The 22242-nt window shown below is 32.6% G+C and overlaps 1 protein-coding gene across 1 annotated transcript; it reads right to left on the reverse strand.

Annotated features, from left to right (window-relative positions):
* Window positions 1-13: 13 nt before the first annotated feature.
* LOC127735889 (beta-1,4-galactosyltransferase 7-like) lies at window positions 14-21502 on the reverse strand. Its single transcript, XM_052246310.1, has 5 exons — window positions 21479-21502; window positions 8290-8515; window positions 6998-7081; window positions 6292-6396; window positions 14-4193 (listed from the first exon to the last, which is right to left on the reverse strand). Exons 2-5 carry the CDS (start codon window positions 8446-8448, stop codon window positions 3984-3986), a joined length of 558 nt encoding a protein of 185 aa, XP_052102270.1. The 5' UTR covers window positions 8449-8515; window positions 21479-21502; the 3' UTR covers window positions 14-3983.
* Between the last annotated feature and the right edge of the window lie 740 nt (window positions 21503-22242).

The raw sequence follows: 22242 nt of genomic DNA on the forward strand, positions 1-22242 counted from the left end.
ACTTACTTTATTTTTTTTTAAATTTTGAAGAATGTAATTGACAGTAATCGAAAAGTAATGTAATTACTTTTGATAAAGTAATCGATTGCAATCGATTACATACAAAAATCTGAGTAATCGATTATTAATCGATTGCACAAAATACCTTCATGTTATCGATTATTAATCGATTACATTTGTCAGTAATCGTGCCCATCCCTGTCATCTACTATAAATGAAGAGAAAAACCTACTATTTCTACCTTTAATAATTGTAAACTCTCCCGATCTCAACAAGAACCTCACAATATTTTCCAAAATTTCCAACTCCATTTTTTTCAAATTGTCACCTGCTCATTTGGAACATGTTGTAGTTCATCTGATCGTACGGTAGTAATGAAATATTGTTCATTATTAGCTGTTCACATTCAGGTGAGTACCTCTCCTTTTTTTCTGACATTTCTAAAAATGCCATCATATTCCTTTAAGGGGTACAAAACACCTAAGGGAGTTAACTCTTTAAAAATGAGCTTAAAGTTTTAATCACATAATAGTAGTGAAGAGAAATCAAGCTTCAAAATTATCAAAATTAGTGTGTCAAACTACTATTTGTTCAATGAAATTATTCCTGTAAATTGTATGGTTTAAATTTCTTTAAATTTTTATATCTTTGATAACAGGTCAAAAAATAATATTTTGTCAAAAATTTATGAAAACTAAACGAGCCAAATCTATTTTAGTTAAAGTGTTGGGTAACACCTTAGAACCACAAGAACCAAAGAGAGAAAAACAAATCCTGTTATGTTTTCCCAGAATTGACGAAAGCTTTGTGATGGTGTGCTGTAATTTATGCACAGTAAATATTTTAGTTGCTTCAAGAGAGTTGTATGTTCTTCCAAAAGATTTTCAATTTTGTTCGAAGTAGCTAAAGATTGCATTGTGTTACCAGTCATAATGATAATTTTGAAAGAATATTTTCAATGTTAAACAAGAATGTGTCCATATTACACGGACGCCCCACTCGCACTATCATTTTCTATGTTCAGTGGACCATGAAATTGGGGTAAAAACTCTAATTTGGCATTCAAATTAGAAAGATCATATCATAGGGAACATGTGTACTAAGTTTCAAGTTGATTGGGACTTCAACTCATCAAAAACTACCTTGACCAAAAACTTTAACCTGAAGCGGGACAGATGGACAAACGAACGGATGCACAGACCGAAAAAAACATAATGCCCCTAGGTGGGGCATAAAAAACAATGATACAACTTAAAATATGTTGCAAACAAAATACAGACGTGCCTCGCTCTAAAGTTGAACAGTCTTAAAGTTCGTCATTGCAAAACCGGCTATGTCAATTACTGTTATGAACAACAACCAAAAATCTAACTAAATATTTAACGTCAAAATAAAAATATGCAACTTGCATTTATGTTGTTATTAAAAATAACAGTAAGTGGACTAAAAAATGGCACAGAAAATTTATTGGGGAATATTTCACCGTTTGGAGATTTTGACACCTATATATGACCTTATTTATGATGAAAATGAGATGTGAGTTTATGACAATGTAATAACCTCCTAATAACAAAAATGTAAATTTGTTAAATATCATTTACAATATTTTGTAGAGAATAACATCTGTTAACAACAAAACTATGACAATATTTACAAAATGCTGAATTTTTGGTCTAATTTCAATTACATTTCTAATTGCTAAAACTAAATTCTTTAATAATTTACCTGTAAATAACTGACTGCATTGTAAAATAATTGGTCTTTGGCAGTAAAAATATTCCTGTATGGCAGGGTGCATCTTGATACAACTGCAGAGGTCGAAACCTGAACAACATTCAAGCTTGATACAGCTCTGAATTTGATTGTGAACAAATATTTGACATTGCATAGGTTTCTGACACAAAATTAATGTGGTCTTAAGAACTTAAAAATTTGAAATTGAACATTTACCTTTTATGGTCCAATATCCAAAATCTAAATGCATGGTTAGATTCAGCATATCAAAGATCCCCAAGAATTTAATTTTTAATGAAATCAAACAAAAGTTTAATTTTAGACCCTTTGGACCTCAATGTAGACCAATTTGATAATTGGGCCCAAAATCCAAAATCTAAATACACAGTTAGATTCAGCATATCAAAGAACCCCATATATTCCATTTTGTTGAAATCAAACAAAGTTTAATTTTGGACCCCGATTTGGACCAACTTGAAAACTGGGCCCATAATCAAAACATAAATAACTGTTTAGATTCAGCATATCAAAGAACCCCAAGAATTCAATATTTGTTAAAATCAAACTAAGTTTAATTTTGGACCCTTTGGAACTTAATATGGACCAATTTGAAAACAGGGTCTAAAATTAAAAATCTAAATACACTTAGATTCAGAATAATAAAGAACCACAGAATTCAAGACTTTGAAAATAATCTCATTGAAAATAATAAAAAAATAAGCAATTTATACAAAGTATTAGAAAAGTTTTGTTAATGGCCCCTTTTTCTTAAACGGTTACGGCTTTTACTCCTAAATTCAATCCCAACCTTCCTTTTTTTGGTATGAAACCTTGTGGTACAATTTCATAGAGATCCATAGTTTTTTACTCAAATTATTGTCTGGTGACCAGAAAATCCTCATTTTTTGGACCCTTATTCCTAAATAGTTAGGGCCACAACCCCCAAAATCAATCCCAACCTTCCTTCCAGGTATGGAACCTTGTGGTACAATTTTATAGAGATCCATACAATTATACACAAGTTATTGTCCTGAAACAAGAAAAATGCTTGTTTTTGGCCACGTTTTGGCCCCTACTATAATTCCTAAACAGTTAGAACAATAACCCCCAAAACCAATTCCAATCTTCCTTTTCGTGGTATGGAACCTTGTGGTACAATTTCATAAATATCCATGCACTTATTTTCAAGTCTGGAAACCAAATGTCTTGGAATGACGAAGAAAAATTTTGCAACCGTATAAAAATCAATTTTTATCTTATATTACACTTTATACTTTTGAATGAGGTAGCCAGTTCATTATTAGAGAGAACTTTGAGATCAATGTCTGGTACTATACATTTTGTTTGGTAATCAGATATTTTGGGGTACCTTGTGTTATATTAAGGTAAATAGGGTTTTTTTTAGAGACAAGTGCATGTGTAAGAAGACAAAAACAAAGAAATGCCAGTGAAATCTATGATAGCACCATACAAATATAACTCTTACAACTTTGTGGTCATATAACAACAGTTTAAAAATAATATCCATGTTGATTAAGCTCAATAATAAAGTATTCTTAAAAACAATGAAAAGCTTAAAATTAATATGGACTAGTTTTACATCATCAATATTATTTAAATATAAACAACATTTGTAAACTGATCAATGATATCACAGAATAAGAAGACATACATAAGTAATAACAATTCACCATTTCTGAATGTAAAGGATTATGGGTAATTTCAGTGTTCAAACACTAAAATGAAAATAATGTAATGTTTCCTCTTTGGTAGAATATTTTTTAACAAATTATAACGCTTTGGTTTACATTTTTTTAATATTACCCAGGATGCATTATTTTCTGAAATGTGAATAACAAATCCACATTGTTTGTATCATACTGAATAATGACCTGCTTAGTTTTTGTTCAAATAACTTGATTGCAAATGGTCAATAATGTTAACTTCATTCCTCCCTTTTTAAATATGTGATCCTCTAAAATAACTATCGCATATTTATCTATTACCTATTGACTTCTGTAAGTTTCTAGATTAAAAATGACACCAATATGTATTTTTAAAGTGTCAAACTTGGAAAATTTAACAACCGTTTTGAAAATAACATAAATAGTTATAAACAACCAAGATTTCAATTCATAGTCAAGTATATTTTAATAAAGACTACACAGGATTTCAATTTTTCCTAAATTTTCAACTCCTTTTACTAAAGATTGCAAAGAATTTCCACTGTCCATACATTTTAACTTCTTTTACTTGACCTTGGGCATTGGTAATCTCAGTTTCCTCCTGAGTTCTATTTGATCTTCAGGTTTTAAACACCAAGGTGTTAATACTGTGTTACATTCTAACTGAACATTGATAAAAGTGACAGGTGCTCCCTCAATGACAATCTTGGTTTTACTGTCTACCTTGTATCTAACATTAGTAACACCTGTCTCTTTGTCAAGGCGACTCGTCAGCTGCAAAATAATAAATACAAATATCTATTTACTTTGTGTCAGCAACATTTAATTATTGATATTATGAAAAAGATATACAGTGTAAATTATTCTTTTTTAGGTAGAATATATTTATTTTTTAACATAGTTTCAATTAACTTTTATTACCCTATGATTTGTTGGCCTAGCCCAATGCTGTAAGTTCAAATTAAAATCCAAAAGCCAGAAATATCATGAACCTAAATCCATCAATTGGAAACACAACTTCAAAATACTGATGGATTCAGTCGAGGATAATTCCATGCCATGGGTTGAAATTTAGAGACTAAAACACAAAAACTTAACTTTAACCACTGAACCATGCAAATGAGGTCATGGTCAGATGACATCTGCCAGGTGGACATGTACACCTAACAATCATTCCATACACCAAATATTGTTGACCTATTGCATACAGTATTAGAAAAACAGATCAAAACACAAAAACTTAACTTTAACAACTTAACCATGAAAATGAGGTCAAGGTCAGATGACACCTGCCAGTTGGACATGTACATCTGACATTCAATCCATACACCAAATATAGTAGACCTATTGCTTATAGTATCTGAGATATGGACTTGACCACAAATACTGATCCATGAAATGAGGTTGAGGTCAAGTGAAAACTGTCTGACAGACATGACGACCTTGCAAGTTACGCACATACCAAATATTATAGTTATCCTATTGCTCATAATAAGAGAGCAATTAACATTACAAAAAAATTTAACTTTTTTTTCAAGTAGTCACTGAACCATGAAAATGAGGTCAAGGACAATGGACTTATGACAGACAGAAACTTCATAACATAAGGCATCTATATACAAAGTATGAAGCATCCAGGTCTTCTACCCTCTGAAATATGAAGCTTTCAAGTAGTTATTTAACACCACCACCGCCGCCAGATCACTATCCCAATGTTTTGCTTTCTGCGACAGAAGTTGCAGGCTAGACAAAAATGGGGATTGTTTTTCACACTGTCAAACAGTCCTATAGTAGTAGTGTCAAATACAATTCAGATGTCAAGAATGGGAATCGATGAATTGCAGCATCAACAACAAGATGTGTTGTACCCTTTTTTGTAAAATGTTGAATACAGATTTGTGGAGGGCAAAAGTTTAAAACTGAAATGGTTTTAATGACTTAAAATTGCAAATTCCACAGTAACAGACCATGCAGCATGCATCTTTCGATTCTGAATGTAAACAGGATGTATTAACTTGATTGTAACCTACGAAATGAATTCAGAATTACGATAAGAAATTTCTTAGTGATTGATTATGATCGATAATTGTTGTTATTTGGTGTGAAATTATGTTCTGTTTTACGAGTAAGAGTATAACCTTGTTCTTGTTTATAAATGGGGATGTGAACCGCGTAAATCAATAAAATCACGTGTTGAACTTGTTAAACTCTTTTCTTCCTAATTGAACTGAAATTTTATTTTTTAATCTAAATTTACATAAACATTTGCTGAAAAGTACCGGTAATTAAATATTGCAATAAATTGCCTCTCTTGATCAAGTGTTCTCCTGTCAGGTGTCTGGAACTACATGTACAAGTGATTAGCGATCTTTAGCCATATATCCGTCAGGGCTTTAAAAAAGTAATCAGGAAGACCCTTTAGATTATAATACAATAGGGGTTATGCAATTACATGCAATTGATTATAATTTCTAACAAAAATGGTGGTGGCTAGCAAAATGAAAAGAAATTTTGACTAGGGCAGGGCTCACTTAACAATGGCGTAAGATAACTAAATGATGGCAGGAATCATTTGATGATGGCGGAAGATAATTGAACAATAGTGGTGTGCCATCATAAAACAGGTCACAGAGATCCCTGAATATACCCAATGAGTTATAATTTTGCATTTGAAAAATTGACAACTAGAAAAGATGATTTTCCACAATTTGATTTTCCAACCATAATTTCTTGATTTAAATTGCCTGCTGACAAAATTCTCTGATTTTAATCAGTGTTCTAGCTAGATTTAAGGGCAAAGGGGCAGAGTAATAATATACTGTTTACAGCTTACATGTAAAGTGAACAAATAAGTGAGATCGAGTTTACTTACTACTGTTTGATTAAAATATCTTTTGTTATCTCTTGGTCTCTTGATTTTGTTGTGGATATGTTTAAATGTCTTGTATCCAGTTGTTATCCCTTGAGGTCGTGTCACCTTCAAAAACAAAAGAATAGTCATCAATAATTACAATTCCTGGTATATAAATAAGGAGAAGTGGTATGATTCCAAATGAGACAACAATCCACCCCGAAGAAAAGAACAAAAGTTATTGAATGCAAACAACATAAAGTGCTATTTTCCAATCTATCAAGTACCATAACTCCTGAACATTAAAGTGAAAATTGTCAATATTAAAAATTGACCTCCTTTTTGTCACCAGTAACAACAGTTTATATTTGAAAAGCTATGGTTGAACATGTCATAAACTATTGCACGGATAAAACATAAAGTGCTAATTTCCAACATATCAAGAACTATAACTCCTGATTGGTAAAATTGAAAATAGCCAATGTCAAACTTGACCTCCATTTTGTCATCAGTAACAACATATTAAAATTTGGAAAGCATTGATTGATTCACCATTTTAATAACTGGATTTTTTTCCCTTCGGAAAACCTGCTTAAAAATTGTTCATGAATAATTATAAATGCATAAAACTTTTAAAAAATTATCCAATTGCATCAGAGTATCTTTTTAGTCCTTTTTCTTAGCTGTCAGAAAAAGATATATTTCAAACAACACATGCAGTACTTACATTTAAACCAGCCTTTTTAATTCGAACATAAAGTTCATCATCTTCTCTTCCCCAGCCCCAGTATCTATTAGACATTCCATTTATCTGAAATCAGTACTTTATTTATCAATATAATTTTTTTTTTAAATTACATGATTACTGTGCACACAACTCATGTTTCTGAATTAACCTTCATCACGTGCATTTCTATCAATGTGAATTTAAACACTTCAATGATAATCTATAGGAAATCACTTATACAGATTGTGTGAATTAGTCACTGTGATGTTGATGAGTAAACATATGAGAAAGTTTTGTTCATCTGAAGTAATGATTTGTTCATCTGAAGTAATATTTGATTTTGATAAAATTTGACGGAATCCCAGAGGTTTCAATCAAATTTTGGCATAGGCAACATAGAGCATAGGGTTTCAATAAACTAAATATTTAAGTCAGATATGTTAGGAAACTTTTAATTGATGCTAATTGGGACATCATAAAAAGAACTCTAAATATTTTATGTAAACATTGCTTTACCTTTGATTTATCAATTTACATAATTTTAGCTATAGGCAATAGTTGTGCTTTATCAAACTAACACATTCGTAATCATCATTTCTACAAAATTTTATATTTGGCAGTGTACTTTTAGAGGAGAAAAAAAATAAAAAATTAACCTAATAGAATCAAGAATTTCCTGTAGTGATTATTTTTGCTGATCAGAACAAATAAAGCATATTACATAGAATGTTTCATACATGATCCCTGCCAAGTTTGATAAAATTTGGCCTCATAGTGTAAGGGAAAATTAAAATGTGAAAATTTCTGGGACAACACACAAGGATAGATAAGTAGGGGACAAGTAATAGCAATACCTTACACCTTAAGGCTAGGTCAGCTAAAAATCATTACTTTAAACAGGAGTGCATAAGTCCTGGACTCATGAAAATAAAGCTGGAATGGTGAGTCCAAAGATAAATCAAAACTCATATCTGCTGAGTCCAGTCATAACAATTTCATTGCAAGTTAAAAAAAGTCATCATAATTTGACTCTTTGTCATTTTGATTTGATCAGAAGTATTTAACAATGAATTAAAGCATTACTATTGCTTCTCTACAGAACTTTGGACTTTCCCTGGCCTAAAATGATGAGTCCCAGGACTCATTTGAAAAATCCTTAGTGAGAATGTTGAACTTGTTCTCTGTAACAGATGGACAGACAGACAGATTTGTAGAGTGATTACTATAGTGCCCCGCTGACTAGGGCCTTAATGATATCTGTTACTTAGACAACAAAAGGCTAAAAACAGTACCTTAATAAAATGAAATCTATTGAACAATAGAATGCCTCCCACAAACTTTTTGTAATGGTAAATAGGATGTAGTTCTGGTGATGCTACATGGACTGGTCCCTCTACTGGGTAAGTATATGGAAGACCATCAGTAACAGGAACAAGGTCCACATCATGCATTGCTATATAGTCACAATCTGTATTACTTTCTAGAAATCCAACATTTATCAGGGAAGCTCGATTAAATCTGAAATACATATGTATAAGTAATGGAATGTCCATTATATTTTTAATAAGGTTGAGGAGCAGGTAGGAACACCTCTTACTATATAATTATAGTTAGGAAAAGTTACAAATTAAAAAGTTAAATAGAAAGGCTAAATATGTCTATAGTATTCAAACTGTAATCTTATTGAGTATGATTGCATAATTTAGGATATATAATAAGCTGTATAAATAATACATTTTCCTGTTTGATGTACTGGTTTATATTTTCAACTATCTGATTGATTGATTGTTGGTGATTAAACATCACTTTCAGCACCATTGGCTTTTTTGTGGCACTAAATTTTTAATGGTGGTGAAAGCTGGAGTGCCTGAAGAGAACCACCTGCATTCAGTAGGAAAACTGACAATTCTTATCAATTAATATTGGAGTTGAATGCACATGCCACTTGCAGGGGTATGTTTATCAGTGTGTGTGTTATTGTACTTATATATGTACCGATATATGAAAATAATACTTTATTAATTTCTTGCGTCCAATGCACTTTTCTGGATTTACCTTTATCAGTATGTGTTTATGCATGTTGATGAGATTGTGTATGTGTTTTACGGGGTAGTATGACATTTGGTGACCACATGTTATTCTAAAGTGTGACACCCTAATTAGGTAACTGCACAACTCTGTTCACACTTGTCTTTTTAAACATTCTCCAGTAATTAACACATCTACAAACCTGTTATAAACAGATATGGATTCAGTGGCAGGTAATCGACCACCACAATCCATATCTTTGTAGTGGCATTAACCTGTGTTCATAAATAATTATTCAAAGTGTTCTTCAATACCAATGAATGCACTGATTATCTGTTCTACATCTATTTGAAAGCCTCCACTTAAATTTATATACTTAAACTTTTATAATTCAAACAAATATAATATATTATAAAGCTAAAAATATAGTGCACATGTACTGTTAGATTGATTGTGAATGTCATATTCATAAATTTGTTCTATTGTGTGTTTAGATTGTTGAGAGAAAAAATTGCTCATAATCAGAAAAGAGAGCTTTTTTTTTAACTTTTAAAAGTTTGTTATTCCTACACAGATTTTAAATCATATGACCAATGTGCCAATCTATATAATATAGTTACCCAATATATAATATAGTTACCCAATATATAATATAGTTACCCAATAATTACCTATATTCATCTATCTGGTTAATTACATATATATGACCAATGTGCCAATCTATATAATATAGTTACCCAATAATTACCTTTATTCACCTATCTGGTTAATTACATATATATGACCAATGTGCCAATCTATATAATATAGTTACCCAATAATTACCTATATTCATCTATCTGGTTAATTACATATATATGACCAATGTGCCAATCTATATAATATAGTTACCCAATAATTACCTATATTTACACTGGCAGACCTATTTGGAAAATCACCGCGATTTTTGTAAAAACTCCGGTGTTTTTTGGCTAATCTCCGCGAAACGGATAAAAATTAGAGGTTCATCGTAAATTTGCTGTATTACAGGATATTTTGCATGTTATCCGGAGATTTTCCGTGTCGGCGGGAATTAGCCGTTTGTCCGATAAAACTGGTGTGTATTGAGTCATTGATAGAATCACTAATGCGTGAGCGACGGTTATTAATAGATCGTTGTATAATCCGTTATGCGTGAGCGACGGTTATTAATAGATCCTTGTAGTGTGGTACAAATTATGATATATAGATGTTTACAGAATTAAAAACAAAGTAACTATAATCATTTGAGATATAAGGAATTTTCAAAAATATATCATATAATATTTCTGTAAATTTAGAGAGAAACAGATTATATATATCTGGGGATTAGATGGTTACTTTTTTTAATTATATGTCAGAGGCCGCAGATCATTTAATTGCTTCTAGAACCGTTTATTGAAACAAAAATAAAATGAACGGCCAGGGGAAAGTCTTTAGTAACCTTAGTTGGTATCAGGGGTCAACTGGGTTGAGTTCAATATCGTAGCAGCTACGTAGCGGCTATGTAGTTGCTATCAATATCTATGTAGCAGCTTATCTATAGCTACACGTTCAATAGTAAAAATCTACATAGCACTACGTAGCCGCTACGATATTGAACGCAACCCTGGTAATACATAGAGTCAGACCGTCGTTGTATATGTATTTACACACAATGCAGTGCATTCAAACTCGATTTCGCAAACTCGTGGGTTGTCTTTTTAGACAAAAAAGTTCAATTTAAATGATATGAAAGTTACGTACATGTATACAAGCATAGATATAATAGCCATTATATCTATGATACAAGGAATTGTATATTTAACGTCAATGCCCGTCTTGTAAACTAATCTGTTACACTTTGAAATGTAAATAAGTTCTTTTTAAAAGATTTGACGGTTATTTCACATGAATAAAAGTTCTTCTGATCATTTTTGTTTTACAATGATTTTTGAAAGTGCGATCTTAAAACTAAGTTTGTCCGGACTTGCATGGAATATTTGCCACTGGAAGTTAAGCAACCAACAATCAATCATCTTAAAATAAAATCAATATGCCTGAGCGATAATATTCTTAATTTTTTTAATGTGAAACACAGTTTCTTCATTTATTAGAAATCACTTTCAGGTCTAATGGTAAAGTGAATATACATTCCGGGATGAGATTAATTTACTATAATTGCCAAAGAAAAAGAAATGGTATTACGTTTCTTTTAATTAAATTTTAGACTGCAACAAATGTAGATCGAACATTTTTAATAATGAAATAATGCACGTCAAAAATTTCGCTCACAATAGAGATGTTAAAAATAGATTTTATCAATTGTGTCACTGCACGAGATCTTCCAACGGCGGGAAACATCATGTAGCTATAAACACAGGTGATGTTACTGACCGATTGTGGAATGTCAATTTAGGGTTAAATTTGATGTGTAATGATTGACATTATTGTGCGCGTTAGGTTGAGGCTCTAGAAGGTTCATTTCAATTGATAACCAAAATTATAAAATCAAGTTTTTTTTTCAAATCAACGTTTAAGTGTAAAATTTTGTGGGAGGGAAACTTTATTTTGTTTGTTTTTTAGGGGCACAGGGAGTTACCAATAAAATCTATAGGAACATTGAATAAAACAATTTCGAAGGTCACAACTTGTAAACTAATGAAAACAATGATAAACACTGCTGACAAGCGTAAACAGTTGTACATTACTTAGAAAATAGAGAGAGTGAAAAAAAGGACGTTGATGATGGTTACTGTTCATGTTAATTTTGAAAGATCGTGGTAACTGATTTCTCGGATGGTGGTACTTGCCAAAAGGTTGTATAAAAGGACAAACTAAGTACAATTTTAGCCGTGATATATGGGGGCCCCTCACGCTTCAATTAATTTACGTTACGTATTTCGTCCTTTATTATGACCTACAGTTGATCATAGTTGAGTACTACGTATCGGTCAGGGGCGGATCCAGACACTGTGAAAAAAGGAAGGGTGTGCTAGCCAGGGTTTCTCAGAAAAAAGGGGGTGCTAGTACAGTTGGCCTAATGTATTTGAAGGCCAGGCTTGGAAGATTATCAGACATTCTGTGGCTCAATTTTAATTTTATTTTCTAACTGTGAAGTGCTACCTAAGCCGTGGCCTGGAGAACCATTCCCAATTTTTTAAAAGGGTGTTCCAAAGGCATATTAAAATACTTCCAGCATTATACAGGTCCTGAGGTACAATTTCTTGGGGAGGAGATTTCAATTGCTGTTATGTGGGTTAATTTTTTGTTACTAGGAATTTTCGTTTTTTTTTTTCATCAGATTTGCCCCAATTGTCTATTCTGTTAAGGTTTCACAAAAGTCAAAAATATATAACACTTCATAAACATCTGAACTTTGCCTGTATTTTTCAACCTATAATGAATAAAGTCCTAAACTATATGCAAATATCTTCATTTAAACATACTTAAACATATGCACACCGTGTAAATTGTAAATAAAATTGAAATTGTTATGTTGTGGCCAACCCGGTTCTTGGGGTGAACACCAAATTTTCCAAAAGAAATCTGGAGGCCTATTCTGATCATATTCTGATCCCCAATTTGATGAAAGAAAAAAATATTGTGGTCTGGCAGTTGACAAAAAAAATCGGAATTCCAGAATTCCCCATACCGTTTATTTCAAGAAAAAAATGTTTGGTGCATGGCAGTGGGGAATAACGTTGTGTTCCGAATTATTTCCGACTCAGAACAAACCCCTAACCCTTTGAATTTAAATGTTGCTCCTATATACCTTACTATCGTGAATTTTCAATGTTTCATGTATATTTCAGGTCAGATCCCAGGGCATACTATGTGTTCAAAATTATAAAAACGTAGAAAATTCATGATTCATGTACGTGTAATATGTCTCAAGAAAATGGATTGAAGGCATATTAATTATCAAATTATTTATTTGTACAAAAAAACACATAGGCAATGAAATCCGTGTGTGCGCCAAGAAAGGTCAATACGTATGACTCAACTCGGAGGCTGATTTAGGGGCAGGCTGTCCAGATCCCTCCTTATGGAACTACATATGGTTAATTTTGACTTTTATTTACTTGTTTCACTTACCCGAATAATTCAGTCGTTATATTCCGCTGATCTACGATTATTTCATTAACAAGTATATAGAAGAGATCGATTACGGAGAGAGACTGAATTTTTCGGGGTTAGTTCCACTCCGACCTTTTTTTAGTTTATACAATAAAGCAAGTCTATTTAATCCATTTCTCCGCTGTTTTCGTTATATATAGCACTTTCGTCATACTAAGGTTAGGTTTCAAAGAGTGGATCATTAATATGAACATGTCGGGGTCTTTTAGAGCTGACAATGCGGTATGGGCTTTGCTCATTGTTGAAGGCCGTACGGCGACCTATAGTTGTTAATTTCTGTGTCATTTTTGGTCTCTTGTGGAGAGTTGTCTCATTGCCAATCATACCACATCTTCTTTTTTTATATATAATAACAATATCATAATTACAAATACTAATTCTCCTTACGTCATCCGAGAATACACGTGTCTTTTCTTTAGGCTAAAGCGCGAGTAGATGGTCAGATATATATATGGAATTTTGAAAGGACCTTGACTGGCTACACAGCCCTTGCACGATCTGATCGATGGTCAGAAAGATGACCGTCAAGTTCTAAGTGCACACAAATGGTCACATGTCATGAATATCCATGAACGTACAACGAACTAAATTTTATATATACGAATCCTTGCTGTACCACAGGTGTCCTTGTGTAATGAAATTTTAGGGTATTGGTGCATAGTCAAGTGATTAGATAAACTGGGATAATCAATGAGAGGGAATGAATGACCATTTTAAGTTAATCCAGGGACTTTCTATTGATTGTTGTTTGCTTTACGCTGCATTAGCACAAAAATGCTATATCGCGGCGAGAGCTTATTCCAATATTTTTACAATTTAAGGTATATTTTTAAAATCAGACAATAAGGTCCTTCAATAAACTAAAAATCTAGACTAAAGGGACTTTCTATACTAACGGGATAAGATAAGATAAAACTTTTTTTTATTAAATAATGAAAGCTTTTTCAGACAAAGGGAGTGTCGGACATAGTTTTAACTCTAAATGAAACTGTTCTTTAATTCATAAATAATAAAACATAAAATTAAAGGCATTTTAGACCCTTCCTACAAACGGAAAAGATGAGCATGAAAAATAAGTGAGGGGGGGGGGGGGGGGGGGGGGGGGGGGTGGGCATAAGTGACTGGTTACGAATTAATTTTAATAGTAGTTCACCGTGCAAGAAGTTTTAAAGTACTAATGGAATAGTGTGACAGAAGCGGATTTAGAGGGGGCCAGGTACCCCTTTTCTTGAAAAAAAAATGTGGTTGATTATACATGTATTGGGAATCACTGAAGCATGACTGAAGCGACCCCCTCTTAGGCAGTCAGTGCATATGAAAATTTCTGGATCCGCCACTGGTGTGCTAGCTTATAAATGATATATTTTTTACTTCCTTTATTTTTTTAATCCTTACTCCGTCTTTGTAAAATAATCGAGACTTCATCAGGTATACACGCGGAGAAATAAAATATTGAAGTGATTTGAGTACCGATATATGAAATGTCTCATTGGTAGCTGGTATCCCTTGTGGGATTAATAAATTGAACTCATGTGTGCCGGAATAGGTAATTAATATATTTAATTTTTATTATTTGTCAACTTATGGTACGGTAATAACTTTTATTTTTTTTATTTTCCTTTTGTTTCAATTTCAATTTGCCCTTCGTTCTGTGAACAAAATAACACGGCTACACATTTTAAGACAAAACACACTAAAAGTTCGACTAACACGTTGACTTATTGTACTCACTTAGTATCAGATAAACGAGATGCATGCTCCTTAAAATCATTTCAGATATTCTATGGAATTTTTAATTCACCAGAAAATCAGAAATATCCATCTTAAACATTTCTTTTTTCATTGGATGTTATATCATTTTAAATATCTAACAAGGCACATAAAAAATTCTAGTTTTTTTGCGATGTCCAATATTACGTGCGATGATGCGTAGCTGCATGGAAGTTACTACATGAATTACATCATTTTGATTATATTTGAAATCACTCACACGTGGCGGTATACACATTACACTCAATATACGACTTAAAATACCTGGGGCAATTTATACTTCCGTTTATTGTCCCTTTACTAGCCAGTGTACCTGTGTAAGGTTATAGATGTAATTTTACATCTATGGTAAGATGTATCTCTGACTCCAAAACAGTCGAGTGCGAATCCCGGATTTTGACAAAGAATGTTGGAGGACGAAAAGACAACATTCGAAATGAGATTTATGTATAAAGTTTATATTATGCATATATACCATTGAAGCAGCCTCTGATAAATTGTCATCTAAGACGGTATAAATTAAAATTCTGTTGACATGGCACGAAGAGGAGTTGAGAAATATGCGACACATTTTATTCAATGTCCTCACAAAGGTAGTTTATTTTACATGTTCTCGGACATTAAATATATTTCTTGTGTGACAGTTTGCTGACTGTTAACACCATGTTCAATTTATCTTAATTGACAAACATTTTGATAAGGTTCCATCATTTGAAAATAAGTTATTAAAATCTCAGTAGGTTCAAAACTACTAAATTTTATCACACAGAATGCAACAAATAAAGGTTACAGAAATGGGCTCTACCACTTCACACTTTGGCAATTGAAAATAAAATCTAATCAGTCAAATTCTCAGTATCACAACTTCATTTAACTGCAGTAGATATTGTCTTTCAAGATAACTGAATAAAATAAATATTCTTTAAAACAAGAGTGTAGGGAATCTATTTCTTACCGACTCGCATGAACAATTTTCATTTTTTTTATATACTGCCCGAATGACATGACTCGAGAAATATTTGTCACTGGACATCAATTTAAAAATTAAAAAAAAACCAAAGAACTCGAAATTAAGGATCTGTATGACACCGTACGGCCCTTCTCAGACAGTGAGCAAAACTCATACCATATAGAATTTATAAAATGCCCCGACATGACATAATTTGGAAAAATTAAAAAGACAACACCTTTAAAAATTACAAGCTCCTGACTTGCCAGGACAGTCATAAAATGAGGAGGGTTTAAACCTATTTGAGATAGCTCAACCCTCATGCGGTCACCAATCCTGGAATGTAAGACTGAGAAAATCCATATCCTTTGCTTTATAGGAATGGACTGGGCCTCTCCCAACCTGGACAGTGAGGTAATAACATGCACAAATTGTGAAAATTAAAGTTAAAATCAATAAGAATCATTGGATCTAGTGTAACGCAGTTATAAACAGTCAGAGAAAAATCATGAACTTGTGTGATACCAAAATATACGTACATAAAATCGAGAGAAAAAGGCACGACCATAAGTATGCATTAAAGCAATCTATGTATGTAGCAGGGAATTTATGTTTTTTTTTGTTCACATCTCATCCTTTTTTTTTCCATTCATTTCCAATGTTTGTCGACTTGATATATAGCCTGGTTAAGGATGTACTTATGTGATGTTTATGAATTTGTGTATAGCTTGTTATGTTTCTTTACAAAAGCTTCTCCGACTTATAGTATCTATCTATCTATACTACTTAAACGAGAAGACCTCATTTTGTTAGTCGCTTCTCTTCCTTTCATAATAAATTAATCATCATGACTCTGTGTTCTATAGGTTCCATGCATAGTTGCATTTGTCATCTATTCTTATGATTCTACTGTTTGGGTTATTTTAGGAGAAATCAATTTAGCAGTGATCGCCGTGTAGAAGAAACTTGGAATTGATAGTTTATATCAAATATACTTTATTGATAATAAATGTATGTTCATAGTATACAGAAACGCCAAAATAATGGTATTTAACAGAAAACAAAAAAAATAATGCTCTTTGGAGAAAAGGGAGAGGGCTTGAAAAAAATTGTCCCGTCTCCAGGAGTCCCTATGAATTTTGATACCTTTTCTGAAATTATCCAGATTTATAAAAAGAGATGGACCATTTTGTACATATACCAAGGGGAAACTTCGTGCAAAGCATTATTATTTATAGTTTAATTGAATTTAGTAGAAAAAGAAAATTTGGTGAAAATAAAACCAAGATTTTTTTAGAAAATCCACAGATTTTAAGACCGAGATTTTTATACGATTCCAATTTTTTTTTGGGGGGATCGTATAATGGTATGATGTGGTTGTTGTCGTCTACGTCGTCCGAAGACACATTTGTAGTTTCTGGACTATTATTTGTGTGTAAGTGTATGGATCTCTCTGACATTGTACCACAAAGTTCCATATCACAAAAGGAAGGCTGGGATTGAGTTTGGGGGTAATTGCCCCATTCATGAAGGAATTCGGGGCCAAAAAACATTTTTTTAGTTATTCTAGTTTTTCAGACAATAACTTGTGTTTAAGTCACTGTATGGATCTTTCTGAAATTGTACTACAAGTTTCCATACTACAAAGGAAAACTGGGATCAAGTGTTGAGGTTATTGCTCCAAAGGGCGGGGGGGGGGGGGGGGGGGGTGGTTGTGAGTTCAAAAAGTTTGCAGGTTTCCAAATTTTTAAAAGGGGTTTAATTTTTTTTTCAAAATTTTTCAAATTTTAAAATATTTCAAAAGTTTCAAGAAGAAATCTTTAATTGCACAGTATTGCCCAATAGATTTGAAAGACCTTTACACATGTTTTGTGTCAGAAACCTATATTATGTCAAAAATTTGATCACAATTTCAGGGGTTAAAAAATCCACTAGCCCGACGCCCGGGACTAGACTTTTACACTTCGGGCAATTAAAACTTGTAACCGAATATGCCCGACGGACTAGTAACAAACAATTCTTGGCATTTCCAAAATAGTAAGTGGAAAATCCCCTCATCGCTATTCTATCTTAGCCAATCAGATTCAATTACGTACGTCATCCGGGATTCCAAGAATTTAAACCGATTTTGTACATGTTTTAAAAATAGAACAACTAACTCTGGGTGGACCGGTATCATGTATTGATCGCAATTCACGTACTTTCAATATCAATTTCTCAGTACAGGGGGTATTGTACATTGCTTATGCCGAGATTTTCAATTAATGGTACTTGGGTGTATGATGTAATGATCGATATTGACCTGTCTTGTCGGACAGCTGTTAATTTGAGCTTGAAACCATGCACAAATTATTTCTAAACATTTTAGTACGGCCACCACAGGAACTTTGTCAGTTTTAAAACGAAAAACGGTAGATGAAGGGGGTAATGAGGCTGAAAATTTATCCCAAAAAATGCCAAATACGACCAGGAAAAGCGGAAAAAAAACATTTATAGTGTCATTGACAGAAAGATTCCCCATGGGCAAGGTCGACTGTTACTGATGATAAACAAGAGATGATGTTTTGTGAATATTGCCGTTATTTTCCCGATCTCGCTGATAAAAAGTCTGCTTTGTATGTGGGAACAACAAATATACGAATTGAACCACTGGTTTAACATGACAATATCAATGAACATGTTTTCTGTGCCCGAAAATATTTAACAACCCATAGTACAAGGGATATCCAAAAAGATGTCTAGAGATCCCTGTTATAATTAATAAAACAAAAATTCATTTGATTTATTTAATCAAATACCGTGTATAATGCCGGATTCAAAACAAGGGACATCCACTCTAAATTTGAAAGGTATACTCGGGCTAGCAGGTCAGTTTTGATGGGCTAGCAGCTCTTTCAACAGGGCTAGTAAAATCCTGCTACCAATAAGTCCTGGGTTAGTGAGCTGTAACACATTTTTTTAACCCCTGACAATCCTAATTCAGACAGTAATAAGCTTGAATATTGTGTCAAAATTTGCCCCAACTGTTCATGGTTCAACTTCTGCGGTCATATCAGGCTGCGCTCAGCGCCGAAGCATTTTATTTTTGTTATAATATTTTAAACATATATAACTCAATTAAAAAAATCATTGCTAGCACTGAATGCAATAATCCTTCATCAAAAAAGCATCGAATCGCCAAATATGACAGTACAAGGGAAAAGCTGTGGATTTTCTAAAAAAAAATCCATATGTTTAGCATTTAATCAACACAAGGGTACATAATCCTTAAAGGCCTTTGAGAACGTAACTTTATAGCAAGGAACTATAACGTATGCAGATTTTCTTTGAACACATACATCCAGACCCTCACAAACATACATAATCAATAAGTTCCGATCCTATTACCTAACCCCACTTGACATGGATATAGATAATTGTCATCCATGGGGTTTTCTCATCCGTTTTGAATATAACATTGCTATTAAAACGGGTACGTTATAAAAAAAGAAGACGTGGTATGATTGCCAATAAGACAACTCTCCACAAGAGAAATGACACAGAAATTAACAACTATAGGTCACTGTACAGCCTTCAACAATGAGCACAGCCAATATTGTATAGCCAACTTTAAAAGGACAACATACTAGGAGTCCATTACATCAGATATAACATATAGAGATGTATAAATACGCAGTCACGTATACGTCCGATGCTTAATTGTTGACTTTGTTGGAAGACAAAATGATTAGCCCTATACTGACTGGAACTAGTATATATATAACTGAAACTAGATGAAAATCAAGGAATCTACACATGCTGTAATAGCAAATCTGAACGGAACCAAAACGCATGTTTGTAAAAAAATAAATAATATACAACTTACATTTCAGCAACTGTTATATTAGTAATTATTAATGATGTAGTTCGTGAATAAATTGTCCTACACAGTGGAACAAATGGACAGTCTAAGTACGTTAATGTCTGGATTAATATTTCTGCAAAGACGTTGTCATTTTATTGTTTCCATTAACCGACTTAAATAAAAATCAAATTATAACTTTGTAATTATTATAAATGTTTACCTTTTGAAATAAATTTTGGTTTATTGAATATATTTACGGGAAAAACGAACTCAAATGTTTTATTTCCATGTATTTTATGACATATTAAAAAACATCTTTGTGTAAAAGAAAAATCGAATCACATCAAATTTTGATCGGCCGTAAAATAAACTTCACATCACTTTATTTATATCACAAATCAATTTACAAAAAACTTCTCAACGATGTCATAATAGAAAGCACGAGTGATCTATCTGGCGGACCAACTTGTGGCTAATGATTGACAGGTATGATTAGATCTTGAGGCTCCTATGGGGAACGTGGTGTCGAAAGGAAAATAGAAGATTATTCAATTATAATTTTTAGGACTCGTACGAAATGTGATCTGATATGGAAAATTTTGAGTTCTTTTAATAGCACAAAGAAATAAGACGTTAGAAGGGTTACAAATGTGTAACTATAAACCAATGACTCGTATGTAATTTACGGGAAAGATTTTATCAAAAGTTTGTTGAAAACTTTCAATTTCAAACCTTCTTGGTTGGAATGAATATGTTCGATTTATATGCAAATAGGTCTTTATTATATAATATATTTAAATTATCTTCATTAAATTACAATACAATATATAACATGTATCTATGATATCCTCCGTAACGACTAAATATATGTACAGGTAAAATTTAATTCTGATCAATCGGGTACAGATTGATTTACGACCTTCCACTGGTATTGCACAAGCAATATCACAGCAGGTGTTAAATACACTAGGACAAGTGTCAGATCAGTTTGACATCCTGCCCGATTACGGTATCTTCCGGAGACTCTATAAGTACAAGGACTTATTTTTTTTCTAAACATGACAATTGTGAAGAATTTTTTAAAGTGAGAACAAAGTTTCTGACCCAAACTATCGATTCACATTATGAATCTATCATGCATAGTAGATTAGTTTACGTTTTTTAACGTAAATACGATTTCCATTCATATATTAAAAAAAATTGTAGTTGTCTTTTGCAAAGATAACACATGTATTCATCTTGTTCATTGGTCACATTAAAATAGATTTTTCTTTAATGAACAATGACAACATTTGATATTTATATCGTAAGTAACTTTATTATCAAAAACACCGTTTTATCTCGACCGAAAAGGGAAATAAGAGTTTTTTTAATCTGACTGTAAACATTGTATATATCACAACGATCTATTAATAACCGTCGCTCACGCATAACGGATTCTATAATCATCTATGTACAACGATCTATTAATAACCGTCGCTCACGCATCACTGGTTCTATCACTGACTCAATACACACCCGTTTTATCGGACAAACGGCTAATTCCCGCCGACACGGAAAATCTCCGGATAACATGCATAATATTCTGTAATACAGCAAATTTACGATGAACCTCTAATTTTTATCCGTTTCGCGGAGATTAGCCAAAAATCGCGGGCATTTTCCAAATAGGTCTACCAGTGTTACCTATCTGGTTAATTACATATATATGACCAATGTGCCAATCTATATAATATAGTTACCCAATAATTACCTATATTCATCTATCTGGTTAATAACATATGTATGACCAATGTGCCAATCTATATAATATAGTTACCCAATAATTACCTATATTCATCTATCTGGTTAATTACATATGTATGACCAATGTGCCAATCTATATAATATAGTTACCCAATAATTACCTATATTCATCTATCTGGTTAATAACATATGTATGACCAATGTGCCAATCTATATAATTTAGTTACCCAATAATTACCTATATTCATCTATCTGGTTAATAACATATGTATGACCAATGTGCCAATCTATATAATATAGTTACCCAATAATTACCTATATTCATCTATCTGGTTAATTACATATATATGACCAATGTGCCAATCTATATAATATAGTTACCCAATAATTACCTATATTCATCTATCTGGTTAATTACATATATATCATGTCTAATTTTCTGATGATTAAGATAACGATGTATGTATGGTGCAAACTCCAACAATTCTTCTAATCTGTCCCTAAAAGGAACTAGTACTGCTAGTTTGTGACGACCCCATGATTTGTTGTCATGATCTTTCTGACATGAAATATTGGATTCGGTCGGTGTCACGGTCTGGCCATCTTGTAATGAACATGAAGACAAGTAGATTATAATAAAAGAACACAGAAATATTCCTAGCACCAGGAATCGGGTTGAGCGAAGTACTAACCATCCTCTAGCCATACATAGAACTCAATCTATTAGCACATCTGAAAAGTAAAAATGAATTATACATCAGGTCTATATAA

The sequence above is a fragment of the Mytilus californianus genome, unplaced genomic scaffold, assembly GCF_021869535.1.
Source record: "Mytilus californianus isolate M0D057914Y unplaced genomic scaffold, xbMytCali1.0.p SCAF_3, whole genome shotgun sequence".
Classification (NCBI taxonomy): Eukaryota; Metazoa; Mollusca; class Bivalvia; order Mytilida; family Mytilidae; genus Mytilus; species Mytilus californianus.

What these genes read in the sequence shown, in the direction of transcription:
- LOC127735889 (XM_052246310.1), bottom strand. Translation starts at nt 8,448, where the DNA reads ATGCATGATGTGGACCTTGTTCCTGTTACTGATGGTCTTCCATATACT. An exon ending in ATAGATTTCATTTTATTAAG is followed by an intron (nt 7,082 to 8,289) that starts GTACTGTTTTTA and finishes TACTGATTTCAG; the next exon opens with ATAAATGGAATGTCTAATAG. An exon ending in TTAAAAAGGCTGGTTTAAAT is followed by an intron (nt 6,397 to 6,997) that starts GTAAGTACTGCA and finishes TTGTTTTTGAAG; the next exon opens with GTGACACGACCTCAAGGGAT.